General features: G+C 38.4%; 1 protein-coding gene across 2 annotated transcripts in view; it reads right to left on the bottom strand.

The window, feature by feature from the left end:
- The window catches only part of EFCAB5 (EF-hand calcium binding domain 5), a 135,957-nt gene extending 116,520 nt beyond the window's left edge, over positions 1 to 19,437 (bottom strand). The window contains exons 1-4 of one of the 2 annotated variants that reach the window (XM_047709027.1): positions 19,414 to 19,437; positions 15,227 to 15,276; positions 14,633 to 14,695; positions 13,333 to 13,414 (exon numbers count right to left, since the gene is read on the bottom strand). In XM_047709027.1, coding sequence (XP_047564983.1) covers positions 13,333 to 13,414; positions 14,633 to 14,695; positions 15,227 to 15,268 — 187 coding nt within the window. In that variant the 5' untranslated portion in view covers positions 15,269 to 15,276; positions 19,414 to 19,437. Of the gene's footprint in view, positions 1 to 13,332; positions 13,415 to 14,632; positions 14,696 to 15,226; positions 15,440 to 19,413 lie in introns of those variants that run through there. The other variant, XM_047709028.1, reaches the window with a different exon arrangement.
- Positions 19,438 to 24,715: the final 5,278 nt, after the last annotated feature.

Below are 24,715 nucleotides of genomic sequence, written 5' to 3'. Positions count from 1 at the left end.
CTCAGTTTCTATTTCTGTAATATGGAAACAATAATTATACTTTGCAGGTTAGTCATGAGAAAATTATGCATATATATGAAATTATATATCCTAAAACATCTATAGTTATTATTATTATTGGATGAGCTCACACAGAGAGAATGTCTATAGAGTGAGAAGAGGACCATGAAAGGAATCTTCTGCAACATTTTTTAAATAACAGACATGTTTATTAAAATAAGTTTTTGTAACAGACACATAGATCAATGGAACAGAATAGAGAGCCCAGAAATGGACCCTCAACTCTATGGTCAACTCATCTTCGACAAAGCAGGAAAGAATGTCCAATGGAACAAAGACAGCCTCTTCAATAAATGGTGTTGGGAAAATTGGACAGCCACATGCAGAAAAATGAAATTGGATCATTTCCTTACACCACACACGAAAATAGACTCAAAATGGATGAAGGATCTCAATGTGAGAAAGGAATCCATCAAAATCCTCGAGGAGAACACAGGCAGCAACCTCTTCGACGTCAGCCGCAGCAACATCTTCCTAGGAACATCACCAAAGGCAAGGGAAGCAAGGGCAAAAATGAACTTTTGGGATTTTATCAAGATCAAAAGCTTTTGCACAGCAAAGGAAATAGTGAACAAAACCAAAAGACAACTGACAGAATGGGAGAAGATATTTGCAAATGACATATCAGATAAAGGGCTAGTGTCCAAAATCTATAAAGAACTTAGCAAACTCAACACCCAAAGAACAAAGAATCCAATCAAGAAATGGGCAGAGGACATGAACAGACATTTCTGCAAAGAAGACATCCAGATGGCCAACAGACACATGAAAAAGTGCTCCATATCACTCGGCATCAGGGAAATACAAATCAAAACCACAATGAGATACCACCTCACACCAGTCAGAATGGCTAAAATGAACAAGTCAGGAAATGACAGATGCTGGCGAGGATGCGGAGAAAGGGGAACCCTCCTACACTGTTGGTGGGAATGCAAGCTGGTGCAACCACTCTGGAAAACAGCATGGAGGTTCCTCAAAATGTTGAAAATAGAACTACCCTATGACCCTGCAATTGCACTGCTGGGTATTTACCCTAAAGATACAAACATAGTGATCCGAAGGGGCACATGCACCCGAATGTTTATAGCAGCAATGTCTACAATAGCCAAACTATGGAAAGAACCTAGATGTCCATCAACAGACGAATGGATAAAGAAGATGTGGTATATATACACCATGGAATACTATGCAGCCATCAAAAGAAATGAAATCTTGCCATTTGCGACGACATGGATGGAACTAGAGGGTATCATGCTTAGCAAAATAAGTCAATCGGAGAAAGACAACTATCATATGATCTCCCTGATATGAGGGAGAGGAGATGCAACATGGGGGGTCGAGGGGGTAGGAGAAGAGTAAATGAAACAAGATGGGATTGGGAGGGAGACAAACCATAAGTGACTCTTAATCTCACAAAACAAACTGAGGGTTGATGAGGGGAGGGGGTTGGGAGAGGGGGTGGGGTTATGGATATCGGGGAGGGTATGTGCTATGGTGAGTGTTGTGAAGTGTGTAAACCTGGCGATTCGCAGACCTGTACCCCTGGGGATAAAAATATATGTTTATAAAGCTGTAAAAAAACAAAAAAAAACAAAAAACTATGGACTCTGAAAAACGATCTGAGAATTTTGAAGGGGTGGGGGGTGGGAGGTTGGGGGCACCAGGTGGTGGGTATTGTAGAGGGCACGGATTGCATGGAGCACTGGGTGTGGTGCAAAAATAATGAATACTGTTATGCTGAAAAAAAATAAAAAAAAATTAAAAAAAAATAAGTTTTTGTTGTTTAGGTCAGGATGTTATTGCTGGGATCGCTTCTCGGCCTTTTGGCTAAGATCAAGTGCAGGATGTTATTGCTGGTACTCAAAGGTCATGGTAGGACTTAAAAGTTTTATGGAACATTTTTAAAGAACAGGCAAAAAAAAAAAACCCAACAACACAGGAGTCTGAGAGTGACTAAAGAGTTGGGAGGAAAATAGGATGGGTTAGAATCACAGAAAGCACAAGAAGAGTTTCAAGAAGGATGTATTGGTAAAGACCCTTTCAATTTCAAGCAATAGAAATCCATCTCATATATCTTAAATTAAAAATGGAAACTATTAGTTCATATGGTGGGAAAATCCATAACTGTTTTCAGGCATCACTGAAATCCAGTTTCTAACTTCCTCTGTTGAATTAATTTTTAAACTGGTTGTCCTCACATGTTGATAAAAATGGTCACCAGCAGCATTAGATTTGCATAATCTTTATAATCATTGATTTTTTAGAAATCTGCCATTAAAATTTCAGTTTAAAAAATCTGGGGGAAAATCTGAGAAAGGTTTTAGTTGACTTGGTATAAATTATATGCCTATTTCTGAACCATCCACAGCATTGAAGGGGTGGTGAATATTCTGATTGATCAGGTTTGGATCACCACCTGTCCCTGGAAATAAAGAGGTGGAGTCAGCCACATGTAAACCAAATGGATTAAGTACAGAAGGGTGGTTTCCCAAGTTGGATGGACAAAATATGATCACTACAGAGAAAGTGGTCAACAGTGTCAAATGTTGCAGAGAAATCAAATGACGTAAGAAGTAGAAAGTATATATTGGATTTGGCTTCCAATTATTCTTTACTGACCTTAGGGCAATTTCTTCGATAAGAATGGAAGGAACCAAGACTTCAGTGGGTTGAGGAAGGGCTTGAAGGTTAAGTGCAGGGCTTGAAGGTTAGACTGGACAAATGGACAATTATTTCAAGGAATGTGATTGTGAAGGGAAGGATTTCTCTTCAAAGTCTTGACTGTATTTAGAGAGTGAAAGGAAGGAGCCAATATATAGAGGAAAACAGAAGCTACAGGGGAGAGATTAGATTATAGTCCTCAGGGTCTGAGGAGATAAGAGAGATTGAGATTAAGAATATGTAATCAACTCAGGGGCGCCTGAGTGGCTCAGTGGGTTAAAGCCTGTGCCTTCAGCTCAGGTCATGATCCCAGGGTCCTGGGATCAAGCCCCACATCAGGCTCTCTGCTCTGTGGGGAAATGCTTCCTCCTCTCTCTCTGCCTGCCTCTCTGCCTACTTGTGATCTCTGTCTGTCAAATAAATAAATAAAATCTTTAAAAAAAGAATATATAAAAAACTTGGATGAGGTGTTTCCTACACTTTACTGAGGGCATTTCCTCTAGCCTCTATTTTTCATGGAATAAAATAAATATTGCTAAAACCAACTAATGGTGGGATCATAGACTTGACTGTGCATAATGAAAGTTTGAAAAAATTGTTATGGGGGTGGAAAGGAGCAGACAACAAACACATAGATAGGTTTCCAAGTAATACAGAAGTCCATCTGAGATGGAAGATCATATATTTTTATTGGTGTTAGCACATGGAATTATATGACTTTTTCCTAGCATAACTCTAGGTTCCCAGGACCTAGCTAACTCAGGCTCTGAACAATAAGATACCAGATTTTATTTTCTTTTTTCTTTTTTGTATCCATGCTGAGGTGATTGGAATGAAAAACTTAATGGGAATCTTTTTTAAAAATTTTTTATTTTTTTAAATTAATATACAGTGTATTACTAGCCCCAGGGGTACAGGTCTGTGAATCACCAGGTTTACACACTTCATAGCACATACCTTCCCCAATGTCCATAACCTCACCCCCCTCTCCCTAACCCCCTCCCCCCGGCAACCCTCAGTTTGTTTCATGAGATTAAGAGTCTCTTATGGTTTGTCTCCCTCCCGATCCCATCTTGTATCATTTATTCTTTTCCTACCCCTCAAATCCCCCATGTTGCCTCTCACCTTCCTCATATCAGGGAGATCATATGATAATTGTCTTTCTCTGATTGACTTATTTCGCTAAGCATCATACCCTCTAGTTCCACCCACATCATTGCAAATGGCAAGATTTCATTTCTTTGGATGGTTGCATAGTATTCCATTGTATATATATACCACATCTTCTTTATCCATTCATCTGTTGATGGACATCTAGATTCTTTCCATAGTTTGGCTATTGTGGACATTGCTGCTATAAACATTCAGGTGTACGTGCCCCTTCGGATCACTACATTTGTATCTTTAGGATAAATACCCAGTAGTGCAATTGCTGGGTCATAAGATAGCTCTATTTTCAACTTTTTGAGGAACCTCCACGCTGTTTTCCAAAGTGGTTGCACCAGCTTGCATTCCCACCAACAGTGTAGGAGGGTTCCCCTTCCTCTGCATCCTTGCCAGCATCTGTCATTTCCTGACTTGTTCATTTTAGCCATTCTGACTGGTGTGAGGTGGTATCTCATTGTGGTTTTGATTTGTATTTCCCTGATGCCGAGTGATGTGGAGCATTTTTTCATGTGTCTGTTGGCCATCTGGATGTCTTCTTTGCAGAAATGTCTGTTCATGTCCTCTGCCCATTTCTTGATTGGATTATTTGTTCTTTGGGTATTGAGTTTGATAAGTTCTTTATAGATTTTGGATACTAGCCCTTTATCTGATATGTCGTTTGCAAATATCTTCTCCCAATCTGTCAGTCGTCTTTTGGTTTTGTTCACTGTTTCCTTTGCTGTGCAAAAGCTTTTGATCTTGATAAAGTCCCAATAGTTCATTTTTGCCCTTGCTTCCCTTGCCTTTGGCAATGTTCCTAGAAAGAAGTTACTGCAGCTGAGGCCGAAGAGGTTGCTGCCTATGTTCTCCTCAAGGATTTTGATGGGTTCCTTTCTCACATTGAGGTCCTTCATCCATTTTGAGTCTATTTTCATGTGTGGTGTAAGGAAATGGTCCAGTTTCATTTTTCTGCATGTGGCTTTCCAATTTTCCCAACACCATTTATTGAAGAGACTGTCTTTTTTCCATTGGACATTCTTTCCTGCTTTGTCGAAGATAAGTTGACCATAGAGTTGAGGGTCTATTTCTGGGCTCTCTATTCTGTTCCATTGATTTATGTGCCTGTTTTTGTGCCAGTACCATACTGTCTTGATGATGACAGCTTTGTAATAGAGCTTGAAGTCTGGAATTGTGATACCACCAGCTTTGGCTTTCTTTTTCAATATTTCTCTGGCTATTTGAGGTCTTTTCTGGTTCCATATAAATTTTAGGATTATTTGTTCCATTTCTTTGAAAAAACTGGATGGTATTTTGATAGGGATTGCATTAAATGTGTAGATTGCTTTCGGTAGCATAGACATTTTCACAATATTTATTCTTCCAGTCCATGAGCATGAAACATTTTTCCATTTCTTTGTGTCCTTCTCAATTTCTTTCATGAGTACTTTATAGTTTTCTGAGTATAGATTCTTTGCCTCTTTGGTTAGGTTTATTCCTAGGTATCTTATGGTTTTGGGTGCAATTGTAAATGGGATTGACTCCTTAATTTCTCTTTTCTTCTGTCTTGTTGTTGGTCTAAAGACATGCAACAGATTTATGTGCATTGATTTTATATCCTGACACTTTACTGGATTCCTGTATAAGTTCTAGCAGATTTGGAGTGGAGTCTTTTGGGTTTTCCACATATAGTATCATCATTTGCAAAGAGTGATAGTTTGACTTCTTCTTTGCCAATTTGGATGCCTTTAATTTCTTCTTCTTGTCTGATTGCTGAGGTTAGGACTTCTAGTACTATGTTAAATAGCAATGGTGATAATGGACATTCCTGCTGTGTTCCTGACCTTAGCGGAAAAGCTCTCAGTTTTTCTCTGTTGTGAATGATATTCACTGTGGGTTTTCCATAGATGGCCATAGAGGTATGTACCCTCTATCCCTACACTTTGAAGAGTTTTGATCAGGAAAGGATGCTGTACTTTGTCAAATGCTTTTTCAGCATCTCTTAATGGGAATCTTAAGGTTTTTTTCTGAGATGGCCATGGAGATGGAAGTAGTTTCAGGCCTTTTCAAATATTACCCACTAGTCAGTTTACTTCTGTGCTGAAAAAGATATCAGTGTCCAGCTGAACCACAATAGTATTAGGGCCATTTATTATTACTTTTTAAAGATTTTATTTATTTATTTGTCAGAGAGAGAGGAGCTAGAGTGAGCACAGGCAGACAGAGAGGCAGACAGAGGCAGAGGGAGAAGCAGGCTCCCTGCCAAGCAAGGAGCCCGATGTGGGACTTGATCCCAGGATGCTGGGATCATGACCTGAGCTGAAGGCAGCTGCTCAACCAACTGAGCAACCCAGGAGTCCCAAGGGCCATTTATTATTAAAGTCTTTTGCTTTTGTTATTTTGTGGATGCAGAAGAAAAGAAGAAATACATATGGAAACTATTTTTATAGTCATTATTTTTAAGATAAGCAGAAAGTAGTTATTGATTCATGCCTCAATCATTAATAACTCTCATTAAACAGTAATAGTGCAATAAGAGTGCAAGAGACCAGAACCTCCATAATATAGAGTAGTATTTTTAAAAAATTTTATTTATTAGTAAATATTTCAGACCTGTGGGTATAATGTTGACATAATAGGTAGCCATGTATCTAGTCTTAGTTTAAGAAAAAAATTACCTAGGGACACCTGGGTGGCTCAGAGGATTAAATGGCTGCCTTCAGCTCAGGTGATGATCTTAAGGTCCTGAGATTGAGTCCTGCTTGGGCTCCTAGCTTAGTGGGGAGCCTGCTTCTCCCTCTGCCTGCCATTCCCTCTGCTTGTGCTCACTCTTAATCTCTCTCTGATTAAAAAAAGAAGAAGAAGAAAGAAAAAAGAGAAAAGAAAAAAATTACCGAGATATAAAAACCTCCTACATGCCCCTACTTTGATAGAAACTCTATTCTAAATTTAATGTTTATCATTTCTCTGCATTTGTTTATATTGTAACTAAGAAGAATAATATTCTTCTTCTTGCTTTTGAATATTATAAAAATGTTTTATGCCATGTGTATTCTGTGGCCTTTTTAATACTTAGTTATTATTTTTGGAAATTCATCTCTATCGATAAGTGCTGCTCTATCTAGTTAATTGATTTTTTAAAAAATTTATTTTGATTCCACTTTAACATACAGTGTTATATTAATTTTAGGTGTACAATATAGTGATTTGACAATTCCATACATCATCCAGTGCTCATCATGACGAGTACATGCCTTAATCCCCATCACCTATTTCACCCATCCCCCATCCTTTCCTCATTTGTTTTGTTTTGTAAATTCCACTTATGAGTGAAATCATATGGTATTTGTCTTTCTCTGACTGACTTATTTTGCTTAATATTATACTCTAGCTCCATCCATGTCATTGCTAATGGCAAGATTTCATTCTTTTTGATGGCTGAGTAATATTCTGTTGTGTATCAATGCCACAACTTCTTTATCCATTCATCTATCATGGACACTTGGGCTGCTTCCATAGTTTGGCTATTGTAAATAATGTTGCAATAAATGTTGGTGTGCATGTATCCCTTTGAATTAATGTTTTCGTATTTTATGGGTAAATACCCAATAGCATGATTGCTGGATCATAGGGTAGTACTATTTTTAACATTTTGAGAAACCTTCATACTGTTTTCCTCAATGGCTGCTCCCAGTTTACATTCCAACCAACAGTGCACAAGGGTTCCCCTTTCTCGCATCCTCACCAACACCCATTGTTTCTTGTGTTGTTGATTTTAGCCATTCTGACAGGTGTGAGGTGATATCTCATTGTAGTTTTGATTTGCATCTCCCTGATGATGAGTGATGTTTGAGCATCTTTTCGTGGGTCTTTGGCCATCTGGATGTCTTTTTTGGAGAAATGTCTGCTCATGTCTTCTGCCCATTTTCTAACTGGAATATTTGGATTTGGGTATTGAGTTTTATAAGTTCTTTATATATTTTGGATACTAACCCTTTATTGGATATTTCATTTGCAAATATCTACTTCCATTCTGTAGGTTGCCTTTTAGTTATTGATTATTTCCTTCGTTGTGCTGAAGTTTTTATTTTGATGCAGTTTCAAGAGTTTATTTTTTTCTTTTGTTTTCCTTGCTTCAAGAGACATTATCTAGAAAGAAGCTGCTACAGCCAATGTCAGAGAAGTTACTGCCTGTGCTCTCTTCTAGGATTTTTATGGTTTCACATCTCACATTTAGGTCTTTCATCCATTTTGAGTTTATTTTTGTGCATGGTATAAGAACATAGTTCATTTTCATTCTTTTGCATCTTGCTGTCCAGTTTTCCTAACACTGAAGATATTTCTTCCCACTGGATATTCTTTCCTGCTTTGTCAAACATTAATTGACCATGTAATTGTGGGTTTATTTCTGGATTTTCTGTTTCATTGATCTATGTGTCTATTTTTGTGTCAGTACCATACTCTTAGGATTGCTACAGCTTTGTAATATAACCAAGTGGAATTGTGATGCCTCCAGCTTTGCTTTTTTTTTTTCAAGATTGCTTTGGCTATCTGGGCTCCTCTATGGTTCCATAATAATTTTAGGATTGTTTGTTCTAGGTCTGCGAAAAGTGCGGTTGGTATCATGAGAGGGATTGCATTGAATGTATAGATTATTTTGGGTAGTAAAGACATTTTAAGAATATTTGTTCCTCTACTCCATGAGCATGGAATGTCTTTATGTTTCTTTGTGTCATCTACAATTTCTTTCATCAGTGTTTTATAGTTTCAGAATACAGGTCTTGCACCTCTTTGGTTAGGTTTATTCCTACCTACGAATTTATTATTTTTAATGCAGTTATAACAAGTTCATTCATTTTTCACTGCTTCATAGTATTTCATCATATGACTGCATTGCAATGTATTTATTCATTCTCATTTTTGGTGGGGAGTTACCCACAAATATTTTAAAATTTGTTTTATTTATTTATTTAAAATTTCCCCTACGCTTATTGAGAATGCTCTTAAGAATAATTTTATATCCTACCTAGATAGTATCCATCTTTCTGCCCAGGAAAAAATTAAGTAGTGTATAAGGAAACTCTTGAAAAGCCAATATTTCATCTAAAGAATGTCTTATGTCCAATAGTGAATAATATTTATGAACCTCCTCCCAAGTTTTTATTTCCTCTTTGGCTAGTTCTCTTATTCCAATATGGGGGCAGTAAGGAGGGTAGTATAATGCTTTCCCTTACCACTCAGTTTGATTTGCCAACAAATTAGCCACATTTTTAATGGGAGGGGATGTTTCCACTCTGGTTCATCACAATGCTCATTAATATGCAATGATTTTGTTCTTGTTTTAAATAAGTGTGGGGCGCCTGGGTGGCTCAGTTGGTAGAGCAACTGCCTTTGGCTCAGGTCGTGATCCCAGAGTCCCAAGATCGAGTCCTGCATCAGGTTTCCAGCTCCATGGGGAGTCTGCTTCCCCAATGACCTTCTTCCCTCTCATGCTTTCTCTCACTCTCTCTCTCTCTCAAATGGATAAATAAAATCTTTAAGAAAAAGTAAAAAAAAAAACATAAGTGTGAAAGAGAGCAGTTATTTAAACTCTGCAGGTTCTAAGTTACTCTCTTTGCTTTCACCCTCTCCAGCATAACCCAAAGAGAATCCTCTCTTGCTTTAAAGGTAGTGCTACAGATATAGAGTAACTTAATATCTACCCCTCTGCCACGGTTCATATGTGCACCCACACATGAACTAGGACATTCTCTATCTTGCTGTAGACTACTAGTGCTTCGTTAGTGTGCTTGGCTATGATAGGTTGATAACCAATAACCCTAGTGTTTGGACTGATATGCAGAATGGAAGAAGATGTGTATTTGGTTACAACTCTAGGCAAATACTTCTATCTTTTTAAAATTATTTTATTTATTTGTCAGAAGGAGAGAGAGAGCGCGCACAAGCAGGGGGAACAGGAGAGGGAGAAGCAGCTTCTTGCTGAGCAGGGAGACCGATGTGGGGCTTGATCCCAGAACCCCAGGATCATGACCTGAGCTGAAGGCAGATGCCTAATGACTGAGCAGCCCAGACGACCCCAAACACTTCTCTCTTAGAGCCAAAAAACCAAGAAAAGAAAAGGAGGCACAGCAATAGTAGGATTAACAAATCAGGATTCTAAGCAAGCCTATCTATAGCTATCTTTTGATTGAGTGACCTCTGAGTTCAAGGATCATAAATTATAGCACTGCCCAAGGGTAAATTAATTCTGGGGTTCAGTTGAATATAGTTTCAGACAGGTACTGGATTTCTTAGCAGGTCTATGCTTGGACATCCCTAAACCTTTTACAGATTGATTGATTTGTTATATATTCACTCAATAATAATAATGCCTCATTTTTGTGGCAGGCACTATGCTAAGCACTGGAATTCTTTCTCAGGATTACCTTCCTAAACTCTTCATAGCATTAAAAGCCTTTCAAATTCTTCCCCAACATGTATACTTTCACTCCTATATTAATCCACCTTCTAAAATACAAAGACTACTTCGGGTACTTTGGGCATAAATGCTTTCAACTAAATAAGTAGGGGCACAAAAGAATTCCATATTCATATTTTGAAAGGTCCAGCCTTAAAAGTGACTTTTATCATTTCTTGCACTTAGTTCATGGCTCCCTGCTGGGTATGGCCTCCATACAAACCTATTTAAGGACATGTATAGGAATGAATTATTATCCACATTATAATAAGCTTTAGCAGATTCTTTCTCTACAAAAGAGCTTATAACATTAGTGGGACTGGCTGCTGATTAAACTGGTTCAAACTGACCCAGCAGGGCTATTCAACTAAATGTGTGATGTTCTCCTTAAATACAAGCCCTGTCTGAAACTCAGCTGACTTGATTCTTAACATTTGTACAGAAGGTAGAATGACTATAAAGGAGGAAAAGAAGCACTCTTAAATACTATTAAAATTAAGATTCAATAGCTATAGGAAAATGCATATTCCTACAAAACTGTTAATCTTAGGGTCATGAAATAAGAATAGAGTCTAGCAAACATATTTTCTTTCTTTTTAAATATTTTTTTTAAGATTTTATTTATTTATTTGAGAGAGAGACAGTGAGAGAGAGCATGAGCGAGAAGGTCAGAGGGAGAAGCAGACTCCCCATGGAGCTGGGAGCCCGATGCGGAACTCGATCCCGGGACTCCAGGATCATGACCTGAGCTGAAGGCAGTCGTCCAACCAACTGAGCCACCCAGGCGTCCCCTTTTTAAATATTTTATTTTTAAGTAATCTCTACACCCAACATGGGGCTTGAACTGAAATCCCCAAGATCAAAAGTCCCATGTTCTACTGACTGAGCCAGCCAGGCATCTTGAGCAAACATATTTTCAAAAAACGACTTCTCAAAATATAAGTTAAGCTCATACCCTGAACAGTATAATAACTAGGTAAAGAAATGAGGAATTCACATGTACACTTAAACACAATATTTTCTTAGCAAAGATATGTATTTGAGTGCATTCTGAGAGCTGCCAGACAGGACAACATCATTTTAATTTTGACAAGTATATAACAAGAATAAAGACACTTCCTCTGGTATTTTGAAATTGCATTAACAGTTCCTATTCTCACTTCTTTATTTTTTTAAGATTTATTTATTTATTTGACAGAGAAAGAGCACAAGTAGGCAGAGTGGCAGAGGGAGAGAAGCAGGCTCACTGCTGAGCAAAGAGCCCAGTGTGGGGCTTGATCTCACTGCCCTGGGACCATGACCTGAGTGGAAGGTAGATGCTCGACTGACTGAGACACTCAGGCGACACCTACTCCCACTTCTTACACACACACACACACAGTCACACACATACACACTTACAATGAGAGATTTAAAATACTAGGCTTAATAGTGACTGGTCACTGAAAAAATAAGTACATTGCATTGCAAGTGATATTGCAATAAGCAACTGCAATGTTTTCAGTAGATATCATATACTGGAATGAATAGACTTAAACACACTTCCCTTTACCATACATTGAAAAGCAACAACAGAAATTGGAAGTTCAAGAACAGGAAATACCACAAACTCTTGACTGATAAGTTTTCTGGAGAGGCAATCAATTACATGATGAAATACATGTGTGAAGTTTTGCATGTGCAAATTTTGTCACAACCTGATTAAAGTGAAAACCTAGTTAAATTTATAACAATTCTGTTTGACATGTTTCAAATTAAAGAGTTTGTTGAGAAACCTTGCTGAAGGGCACTGGGCTGGCTCAGTCAGAAGACCATGCGACTCTTGATCTCAGGGTCATAAGTTCAAGCCCCACCTTGTGTGTTAGAGATTAAATAAATAAATAAATTTTAAAATAATTATCAATATATAATTAATGTAATAATTAATAATCAATAAATTAAAATAAATATATAAATGAAATATAAATAAATTAAAAATGAATAAATTATAAATAAATAAATAAATAAATAAGCTTTTAAAAAAAAACCTGGCTGAAATGATTAAGGTAAAGTATATGTAGTGGTAATGGTGGTGGAGGGTGGGAGGAGGAAAAAATAAAATCAAGAAACTGGGGCTGGGAGGAGAGGCAGGTGGAGAGGGACTTTCCGAGAAACTGTTTACAACTTAGTATAATACAAGCTACAAAAATATTACAAGTTTACAATAAAAACAGAATAAATGTTGGAAAGTTTTATTCTTAACGTGTACATAGTATAATACATGTTAATAAGAAAAATAGTAAATAATTGCTTTTAATCGGTTTAAGAGACAGAAAACCCTTTGGAGAAAAATAAGCACCTAAAAGTTTCAAGTAGTATCTATATAGCAATTTATAGTTTAGAAAATGCTTTAATAACTATTATTTAATACTTATTATTGTAACTCAATCTTTCACAGCCTAGTACATCCTACACACTTAATGCTTTAAACCAAAGAGAAGCAAATTTCAATTAATTAAAATAGTGTCATATAGTGTCAAGAATTTTTATTGCACAGGATTTCACTAAGTATCTGAAGTTAGAAGAACTATAGTGAAAGGGATGACTGTCTTTCTCACTTGGTTTTTGTCTTTGATCCTATAAATTTCCAGTGTGCATAATCATGTGGGATTTGGGTTAAGGGTGGGTCTAGAAGTCAGAATAAATGTGTGGCCAAGAACAGAGGTAAAAAGGAGAACCAAAAAGACAATAAACCCACCAAATCACTTGTGTTCTTCATTTTACATTTGCATTAATGAGTATGTGTCAGTCAGCTCTCAGCTAAATTTTCTCTTTAAGCATGAGATGAATAAAGTGGCCTCAGAGGTATTAATAGATGGTGAGGGGAATACATTTTTTAACTATTTCCCAAATTGTATTTAAAATACCCCTGAGATTATATTTTTTTAAAGGCAAAATCATAAGAAATGTATCCCTGATGAAAATATAATTGTATTAAATTCCATTGTGTTGGGGAAAGGCTGGTTCTCTACCTTGGGATTTTTCTTCTGCTGCTGCTTCTGCCACATTGCTCTTGGTGTCTAAAGCAGAGCTGCCTGCTTCACTCTGTGAACTCTGAAAGGAGAAAACAATCATCGATTTCAAAATGAGTTACTTTTCCTCAAAGTTGGATCAACTCTCCCAGTTAAAGAATGCAGATAAGTGCCTTGTAGGAATTACCAAACATACCTGGTTCATTTTTCTAGAATTTAATGCTGTGTTAGAAGCAAAGGAGTAATCACAGTCTTACTGCATCAACAAGATAAAATGCATTGGTTCAACATGTCATCACAACTTCCTGTGGCTAACAAAGTGATATGCTAAGAATATTATTCCAGATGTACATTAATCCTCAAAGTATTGTGTAAGCTCCACAATACTTTCTAAAAACTAATTTGAGACCACCATACAGTGAAATTAGACTTTTGAAAATGCTACTGTTTTACTATTAGAATCACTTTCTATGTTTGTGGGGGAAAGAAAAAGATTTTATCTTAACTGAAGAAATTAAAGCTTAGTTTTATGGATAAATGGTGGCAAAATAGCTTTTTTGTGCTCATGCTGATGTAGTTTTGTTTGTTTTGTTTTCATGCTGACATAGTTTTAAAAGAATGATAATAGAATATTCTTAAGACTCATATTAGTGAATGTGATGGTGAATCATATTTTTAATTGCCTCTCCTTTTCTCTAGAATGTTCTTCCTCATTGAAGTCTTGTATTCAAATAAACACAAAGTTACTTAAAATATTAACATGGAAATTACAATTTCAGAACAAATAGTGAAGTTACCCTAAAAGCGGGTGGTTATTGTACTCAGGATAATAGTTCTGTTTTAGAAAGCACTCTTTATTTACCTATAATTTATAATAGCTTTTCACAAATAATTTACCTGTCCATGGAAGCTTCCTGCAACTGACTCAAATGAGTCATCTTTTTTTTTTTTTAAGGATTTTATTTATTTATTTGACACAGAGAGAGATCACAAGCAGGCAGAGAGGCAGGCAGAGAGAGAGAGAGGGAAGCAGGCTCCCGGCTGAGCAGAGAGCCCAATGTGGGACTCGATACCAGGACCCTGAGATCATGACCTGAGCCGAAGGCAGAAGCTTAACCCACTGAGCCACCCAGGCGCCCCTCAAATGAATCATCTTAATGATTAACATGAGTTTGCTCTTTTCCATTTGCCACTTTATCTTTTTGAATACCCACACATTTTCTTTTCCTTCTTCATAAGAAAATTAATTTGTCCAGTTTACTCTCCCACATTAACATCTGATTATTCATGAAAACTCTACCTCAGTAGGCTCTTTTACTTCGGTTGCTTCCTCTAACCCTTCTTTGTCTTCTTTTCCATTTTTCTGAAATGGAAACAGTGCCAGTAAGTGGTATCCAAAAGAAGCTAAAGATAAAACTAACAGCTTATACTCTAATATACCAAGATTTTTATGTAAAAAAAAATTATGTAATGGGCAAGTATCATAACAAATAAGTATTTGGTAGCTGTATTAACAAATTCAAACAGACTTGTTATAAATGCCAAAACTAGAAGCAGATTACTGTGACCCAACTATTATTTGACCCCCCCACACCCCTTTTTCTTAAGTAGACTACATGCCCAGCATGGAGTCCAACCAGGGGCTTGAACTCATGACCCTGAGATCTAGTCTGACCTGAGATCAAGAGTTCAGATGCCTAATAAACTGAGCCACCCTGGCACTCCTGACCCCCTTTTTTCCAGCACTTTTGTCACAACCTGATACAGAATACTTCAACTAAAAAGAGAAATAATTAAATGATAAAATATGATATTGCATCTCAATTTTCTCAAGAACATTAACTCTCAAATCCTCTCATAGTTAAGTGGTTAGAAACCTACGTTTGCCACATACCTGAGCAGGTTTGTGTTCCTCTTGAGATGCTGACTCACTCATCTGGGCCACTGAAAGTTATCACAAAAGGCAGGGAAAAGTATTACCAGACCAATATTAATAACAAAAAAGAAAGAAAGAAAATAGTAATAAACAACAAAAAGCACTAGAAAAGACCGAAATCACTCCCAACCCCCAATGCATCCCACCATTCTATTGAATGGTAAGTTCTCAACTGCTAAACTTTTCAAATTCTGCTACTGTTACTGCTGTTGTTACTGGCCAAAACTAGATTAGTGCTAGGCTAGTGCCCAGGGAGACAGGAAAACTCAACATTAATAATCACAACCATTATCATTTTAAAAAGAAACACACACACACACACACACACACACACACACACACACACACACACACCAGCAGCAGTAATGCAAGTGAATTTTTTAAAACATTATCATCCTCATTAATTTTTGAAATAACAATTCAGATGAGGTGGAATGAAACTTTGATGGCTACCCAATTCTCACTACAGAGCACTTCTTTTTTGAATGAGGAGTTCTGAGAGGAATATGGTTTTATCCTATTTATTCATATTAAGGAGTTAAAGTGGATAATTATCAGATCTTTACTTCACTGAAAATGACTATAGATTCAGCCACAAATTATCAAAATCACTGCTGTGCCAAAAATCATTTGAGAATTTGTGTATATTTAGGCTAAGTGCTATGCAAAAAGTAAATTTTATATCCGTGGCCTCTACTTCTAGGGCAGTTACAGTCTAGGGATTATTTAATTTGAAATGGTATCTTTATACAGTGCTAGAGTATTTGCATATCTTTTTATCAACACAGCACATGTTCTAGTTGAATAAACCAAAATTACTGCCTTTGGAGACAACAGATTCCAACACGTTAGAATAGCTGCCTTGAAGCCTTTTTGAAGCATTCATGAATAATAAATAATATAAAATAGATTTCTTTGGTAGGTCCCAATTGTACATGCCCACAGACTGCTTTCTTTACTTATGGTGTCCATCTCTTGAAACTGCTAAGAAGCTCCCTTCCATTTCTCTTAAAATCCATTCTGTTTGGATGCACCCAGATAAATCCAATGCAATAAACCTTTATTGGGGGCCTTCTCTATGCAGGCCGATATCAGGGTTGAAAAGATGAGTAAGACCTGTGCTTGGGGAGACAAGAAAACTTCCTTTGAAGAGTTCCTAGTTTAGTGATGGAAAAAGGGATAAACAGAGGCAATTTAATCTGCAAAGTGCCAACGTAGACGTGCATGTAAGATGCTAAGGAACACAGAGGGGTAAGCAATTACTTTTCTCAGGGAGGTCAAGGAAGTTCACAGAAATATTTCTTTTTTTTTTTTTCCTAAAGATTTTACCCATTTACTTGACAGACAGAGACCACAGGTTGGCAGAGAGGCAGGCAGAGAGAGAGAGGAGGAAACAGGCTCCCCGCTGAGCAGAGAGCCCAATGCGGAGCTAGATCCCAGGACCCTGGGATCATGACCTGAACCGAAGGCAGAGGCTTTAACCCACTGAGCCATCCAGGCGCCCCTACAGAAATATTTCTAAACTGGATCTTAACAGGCTAATAAGACATTTTTGTGTAAAGGAGGGGGGAAGAGTATTTGAGGGAGAAGGAGCAATACACACGTTCAAGTTCAAAAAGTGAAACACTGATCGAGCAGAGCGTACTTATATAAAAGAAAATGGCAGATGCGGCTGTAAAGGTCACTTTTCCATCTGTAAAGTTTAATCATGCTGAATCAAGGAGTTTGGACTTTACTCTGTGCTTTTTAAGCACAGTATAGATGTGATCAAGTTGATGTCTTTAAAAAGTTACCTCTGACAGCAAAGACTAGAACTATGGAACACTGGAGAAAGAGAACATGAAGGTAAATTTTGTACTGAAATGTTGCATCTACAGTAAATGGCCCTCACTCTAGTCTAGGTTCTGCCAGACATTGCCAATACCCTAACCATACCCCTTCAGCTTCACTTTTCAGTATATGTGCATGGTTTTTGACCGCAAGTGCCTGGAATTCTGAGCATTTCCTGCCAGTCCAAATGTGGGGAAAGGCAAGAAGGGCTTGGGAGTTGGTATCTTACAGGAGAAGCCCTCAGTCAGTAATGGATAGGAAGTTGCATAGAGTCCCATAGGTGGAACATTTCTGTCTCCCAGACTTCCCCAATGGAATAGAGCCTCAATTGCCTACAGTGCAATCTGCCCAATAATACAGGCATCCTTCATTTTTCTGTATTACTTCCCTACTCCATTACCATTGTTTCCTGGAACCGCCTCCCAGATGAGCTTGTACTCAACTCCTTGGATCAGGGTCTATTCTGTGGGAACCTAAATTAAAACAGATATGATGATCAGGATTGGGGGCAAAATTGGATCTAAAGAGTGAAAGAGAAATAATTGAGGTTCACGGAGTGAATAATATGATTTTTTCATATTTATAAGGCTGAGTGGATGATGATACCATTTAATGAAATAAGGAAAAGAGAGAACAAACAGGTTGGAGGAATGATAAGAGTTTGCGTTTGGAGGTGTTAACACGTTTACTATACCTATTCAGTAGTCTGATAGACATTTCCAGTAAGAATCTTAATGACACTGAAATATATTATGGTGCATTGGTAGGAGGTTGTGCAGAATCAAGTCCTTTGGAAAATGACAGAAGCACTGTCCAGTTTGAACAGTACTAACTTGCATTTTAATTACTCAAAGTGCATAGCATTCTGCACACCTCACTCTCCCACCCATGAGATTCTAGAGTCATTCTACTTAGATTATCAGCTATAAGACAGAATTTTTGTGAATCTGTTAAGAGACCTTTATATGGATTCCCAATAGATTTATAAATTGGTGAATTGCAGCATTTGGCATCTTGATTGGCAAGACTGTCAGTCATGTATGACAGGGTAGCCAGTTAACCCTGAGGAAGGGGTTTCCCAGTGTAAAAGAGAAATCATACATGATTCTGACTTGTCAGACTAATAGAAGATCAGAAATGTCATTTAGCTAGGTTTCATGATTCTTAAGCCCCTGGGTACTGACAGAAAGATGCATTTGCAGGAGGATGTTAGTGGAGCTCACCCAATAAGAATATCTTCTAGGAGAAGAAAAAAAAAATAAAGATAAACCCTTGCTGATGAATACTTAAAGGTAAGGCTAGGAAAGAAAAGCCAGGGTAAGAGAGAGATGGCTGCTGATAATGGCAGGAAATTCCTACAGCTATTTACCTGCATGCTGCTGGCTTTACTCCCATTATCAGCCTCTACCACTATGCATATGCCACAGCAAGCTCCTGCAGCCCCACAGGTATATGCCAACAGCCAAGGTCTATAAAGCTATTGGTGGATCTGGATTGAACCCTAACCCCTGTCATTGGTCTGCACAGCTCCACTCACTTGCAGTTAACCTTACAGTTGTACACCTGCAAGACACCAGCCCCAACTCTCATCACTGGCCTCCCTTGCCAAACATGTGCCTACAGTTAGCCCCTATAGTCACACATGTACACAGTGACAGCCAGAGCCACTGCAGCTGCCTATTTGCCTGCCCAGCCCCTGCTGAAGGCCCTAGACTTCACCAGCACACATCTGTTAACAATTGGTCCCTGCAGCCAGCCTCCTCAACTGGCCCCATAGCCAACTGCGTGCACACTGTCTGGCTATGGCCACTATCACTGTCTGGCATGGTCCCTAGCCAGTAGACTAGACGTTCTCTTAAAGAATCCAACAGTCCTGGGGTACCATGGTGGTTCAGTTGGTTAAGGGTCTGACTCTTGATTTTGGCTCAGGTCATGATCTTGGTGCCCTGGGATCAAGCCCATATCTGGCTCCATGCTCAGTAAGGAGTCTGCTTTAGGATTCTTTCCCTTTCCCTCTGCCCCTCCCCCTGCTCACGTGCACTCGCTCTCTCTCTAAAATAAAATAAAATAAATCTTAAAAAAATAATCCAACAGTCCTTGCAGCCATTGTGCACTGCCTGTAGCTGTCACCAAGTATCATGCAGTTGTTGATTTCATGGATCATAGCTTCCTGAGCCAATGAGACACCATGTCACCCCCACCCTTCCCCATCTATAGGCCCTACATGTCCTCACACTTGGCATCCTGCAACACTAGACCAAGGGTCACAGCATGTTCCAGCATGCCTCCAACTACAGTTGAAGGTCTTTCCTTACCAAAGTCATTCCATAAGTCTGGAAGAGCTGACTCTTCTTCAAATGCACAAACATCTACAAAAGTGACAGGGATCACAAAGAATCAAGGAAACATGACACCACTAAAGGAACATAGTAAACTTCCAGTAATAGACCCCAAAGAAGTAGAGATTCACAAATTACCTAACAAAGAATTCAAAATAATTATTTTAAAGATGCTCAGAATGCTGCAAGAGAAAACAGATAAACAGTTTGATGAAATAAGGAAAATAAAAAAAGAATGAAATGATAAGTCCCACAAAGAGAAAAACACAAAAAGGATGCCAGAAATTTTAGAGCTGGAGAATACAAGGACTGAAATAAAGAATTCAACGAAGAGCTTCAATAGCAGACTAAACAAAGCAGAAGAATCAGTGAATCTGAACACAGATGATTTATTATTATTATTATTGAAGTATAGTTGATATACAATGTTACAGTAGTTTTAGGTGTACAATGTAGTGATTTGACAAGTCTATACACTATGCTGTGCTCACCACAGGTGTAGCTATCATCTGTCACCTTACAATGCTATTATAATACCATTGACTATATTCCTTATGCTGTACTTTTATCCCTGTGACTTATTCATTCCATAGCTGGAAGCCTGTCTCTCCATCTCCCTTCACCCATTTTGCCCATTCCTTAATTCTCTCTCCTGTGAGAGAGAATTTTTGTTCTCTATATTTATGAGTTTGTTTTTGCTTTTTGTTTATTTGTTTTGTTTTGTTTTTAGTTTCTACATATAAGTAAAATCATATGGTATCTGTCTTTCTCTAACTTATCTCATTTAGCATACCCTCTGGGTCCATCCACGTTGTCATAAATGACAAGATCTCATTGTTTTTTAATGGCTGAGTAATATTTCAGTTTGTGTGTGTGTGTGTGTGTGTGACATCTTCTTTACCCATTCATCTATTGATTGACACTTGGGTTACTTTCACATCTTTGTTATTGTAAATAATGCTGCAATAAACACATGGGTGTATATATCTTTTCCAATCAGCATTTTCATTTTTGGGGGTAAATACTCAGTGGGAACACAGATCATTTGAAATGATCCAGTCAGAGAAAAGGAAAGGGAAAACAATGAAGGAGAATGAAGAAAGCCTATGGGATTGATGGGACACCATTAAGATAAACTATGTATTATGAGAGTCTAAGGAGAGGGAGAGAGGATCAGAAAGCTTGTTTTAAAAAATATGTCTGAGGAGGAGTCAAGATGGCGGAGAAGTAGCAGGCTGAGACTACTTCAGGTAGCGGGAGATCAGCTAAATAGCTTATCTAAAGATTGCAAACACCTACAAATCCAACGGGAGATTAAAGAGAAGAAGAACAGCAATTCTAGAAACAGAAAATCAACCACTATCTGAAAGGTAGGACTGGCGGAAAAGTGAATCCAAAGCGACGGGAAGATAGACCGCGGGGGGAGGGGCTGGCTCCCGGCGAGCGGCGGAGCAACGGAGCAAAATCAGGACTTTTAAAAGTCTGTCCCACTGAGGGACATCGCTCCAGAGGCTTAACTGGAAGCCCAGGCGGGGTCAGCGAGGCCTCAGGTCCCGCAGGGTCGCAGAAGGATCGGGGGTGTCTGAGTGTCGCAGAGCTTACCGGTATTAGAACGGGGAAGCAGGCTAAAGAGACAGAGCCGAGGAGTGACTCTCAGCTCGGGGTTGCCTTGAACCGGTCGCAGGCTCGGTCAGATCGGAGCGCGGCCGGAGGCCAGGGTGACGGGAGTCATTGGGCGCTGTTCTCTGAGGGCGCACTGAGGAGTGGGGCCCCGGGCTCTCGGCTCCTCCAGGCCGGAGACCGGGAGGCCGCCATCTTCATTCCCTTCGGAACAAAAGCTCCCGAAAGCAAACCCGAGCAGATTACTCAGCGCGGCCCCGGGTAAGGGCGGTGCAACTCCGCCTGGGGCAAAGACGCTTGAGAATCACTACAACAGGCCCCTCCCCCAGAAGATCAATGGGAAACCCAGCCAGGACCAAGTTCACCTGCCAAGGAGTGCAGTTTCAATACCAAGGAGAGCGGCGGAATTCCAGAGGAGAAGAAAGCAAAGCACGGAACTCATGGCTTTCTCCCCATGATTTTTTAGCCTTGCAGTTAATTTAATTTTTTTTTCTTTTTCAATTTTTTTTCTTTTTCTCTTCTTCTGCTAAATTTTTTTAACTTTTACCGTTTTCTTTTTTAACGTTTTTTTAAATAGTTTATCTAATATATATATAATTTTTCCTCTTTTTATATTTTTTCTTTATCGGCTTTCTTTTTTTAAATAGTTTCATTTTTTTTCTTTTTTCTTTTTGAACCCCTTTTTATCCCCTTTCTCCCCCCTCACAATTTGGGATCTCTTCTGATTTGGCTAAAGCATATTTTCCTGGGGTTGTTGCCACCGTTTTAGTATTTTACTTGCTCCTTCATAAACTCTTATCTGGACAAAATGACAAGGCGGAAAAATTCACAACAAAAAAAAAGAACAAGAGGCAGTACCAAAGGCTAGGGACCTAATCAATACAGACATTGGTAATATGTCAGATATAGAGTTCAGTATGACAATTCTCAAGGTTCTAGCCGGGCTTGAAAAAGGCATGGAAGATATTAAAGCAACCCTCTCGGGAGATATAAAAGCCCTTTCTGGAGAAATAAAAGAACTAAAATCTAACCAAGTTGAAATCAAAAAAGCTATTAATGAGGTGCAATCAAAAATGGAGGCTCTCACTGCTAGGATAAATGAGGCAGAAGAAAGAATTAGCGATATAGAAGACCAAATGACAGAGAATAAAGAAGCTGAGCAAAAGAGGGACAAACAGCTACTGGACCACGAGGGGAGAATTCGAGAGATAAGTGACACCATAAGACGAAACAACATTAGAATAATTGGGATTCCAGAAGAAGAGGAAACAGAGAGGGGAGCAGAAGGTATATTGGAGAGAATTATTGGAGAGAATTTCCCCAATATGGCAAAGGGAACAAGCATCAAAATTCAGGAGGTTCAGAGAACCCCCCTCAAAATCAATAAGAATAGGTCCACACCCCGTCACCTAATAGTAAAATTGACAAGTCTTAGTGACAAAGAAAAGATCCTGAAAGCAGCCTGGGAAAAGAAGTCTGTAACGTACAATGGTAAAAATATTAGATTGGCAGCAGACTTATCCACAGAGACCTGGCAGGCCAGAAAGAGCTGGCATGATATATTCAGAGTACTAAATGAGAAAAACATGCAGCCAAGAATACTATATCCAGCTAGGCTATCATTGAAAATAGAAGGAGAGATTAAAAGCTTCCAGGACAAACAAAAACTGAAAGAATTTGCAAATACCAAACCAGCTCTACAGGAAATATTGAAAGGGGTCCTCTAAGCAAAGAGAGACCCTTAAAGTAGTAGATCAGAAAGAAACAGAGACAATATACAATAACAGTCACCTTACAGGCAATACAATGGCACTAAATTCATATCTCTCAATACTTACCCTGAATGTTAATGGGCTAAATGCTCCAATCAAAAGACACAGGGTATCAGAATGGATAAAAAAACAAAACCCATCTATATGTTGCCTACAAGAAACTCATCTTAAACCCGAAGACACCTCCAGGTTTAAAGTGAGGGGGTGGAAAAGAATTTACCATGCTAATGGACATCAGAAGAAAGCAGGAGTGGCAATCCTTATATCAGATCAATTAGATTTTAAGCCAAAGACTATAATAAGAGATGAGGAAGGACACTATATCATACTCAAAGGAACTGTCCAACAAGAAGATCTAACAATTTTAAATATCTATGCCCCTAACGTGGGAGCAGCCAACTATATAAACCAATTAATAACAAAATCAAAGAAACACATCGACAAGAATACAATCATAGTAGGGGATTTTAACACTCCCCTCACTGAAATGGACAGATCATCCAAGCAAAAGATCAACAAGGAAATCAAGGCCTTAAATGACACACTGGACCAGATGGACATCACAGATATATTCAGAACATTTCATCCCAAAGCAACAGAATACACATTCTTCTCTAGTGCACATGGAACGTTCTCCAGAATAGATCACATTCTTGGTCCTAAATCAAGTCTCAACCGGTATCAAAAGATTGGGATCATTCCCTGCATATTTTCAGACCATAATGCTCTAAAGCTAGAACTCAATCACAAGAGGAAATTTGGAAAGAACCCAAATACATGGAGACTAAACAGCATCCTTCTAAAGGATGAATGGGTCAACCAGGAAATTAAAGAAGAATTGAAAAAATTTATGGAAACAAATGATAATGAAAACACAACGGTTCAGAATCTGTGGGACACAACAAAGGCAGTCCTGAGAGGAAAATATATAGCGGTACAAGCCTTTCTCAAGAAACAAGAAAGGTCTCAGGTACACAACCTAACCCTACACCTAAAGGAGCTGGAGAAAGAACAAGAAAGAAACCCTAAACCCAGCAGGAGAAGAGAAATCATAAAGATTAGAGCAGAAATCAATGAAATAGAAACCAAAAAAACAATAGAACAAATCAACGAAACTAGGAGCTGGTTCTTTGAAAGAATTAATAAGATTGATAAACCCCTGGCCAGACTTATCAAAAAGAAAAGAGAAAGGACCCAAATAAATAAAATCATGAACGAAAGAGGAGAGATCACAACGAACACCAAAGAAATACAGACAATTATAAGAACATACTATGAGCAACTCTACGCCAACAAATTTGACAATCTGGAAGAAATGGATGCATTCCTAGAGACATATAAACTACCACAACTGAACCAGGAAGAAATAGAAAGCCTGAACAGACCCATAACCAGTAAGAAGATAGAAACAGTCATCAAAAATCTCCAAACAAACAAAAGCCCAGGGCCAGACGGCTTCCCGGGGGAATTCTACCAAACATTTAAAGAAGAACTAACTCCTATTCTCCTGAAACTGTTCCAAAAAATAGCAATAGAAGGAAAACTTCCAAACTCATTTTATGAGGCCAGCATCACCTTGATCCCAAAACCAGACAAGGATCCCAACAAAAAAGAGAACTACAGACCAATATCCTTGATGAACACAGATGCAAAAATTCTCGCCAAAATACTAGCCAATAGGATTCAACAGTACATTAAAAGGATTATTCACCACGACCAAGTGGGATTTATTCCAGGGCTGCAAGGCTGGTTCAACATCCGCAAATCAATCAATGTGATACAACACATTAATAAAAGAAAGAACAAGAACCATATGATACTCTCCATAGATGCTGAAAAAGCATTTGACAAAGTACAGCATCCCTTCCTGATCAAAACTCTTCAAA

The sequence above is a fragment of the Lutra lutra genome, chromosome 16, assembly GCF_902655055.1.
Source record: "Lutra lutra chromosome 16, mLutLut1.2, whole genome shotgun sequence".
Taxonomy (NCBI): Eukaryota; Metazoa; Chordata; class Mammalia; order Carnivora; family Mustelidae; genus Lutra; species Lutra lutra.
The sequence above is the reverse complement of the archived record's forward strand: the minus strand, read 5'-3'. Positions and strand labels throughout refer to the sequence as shown.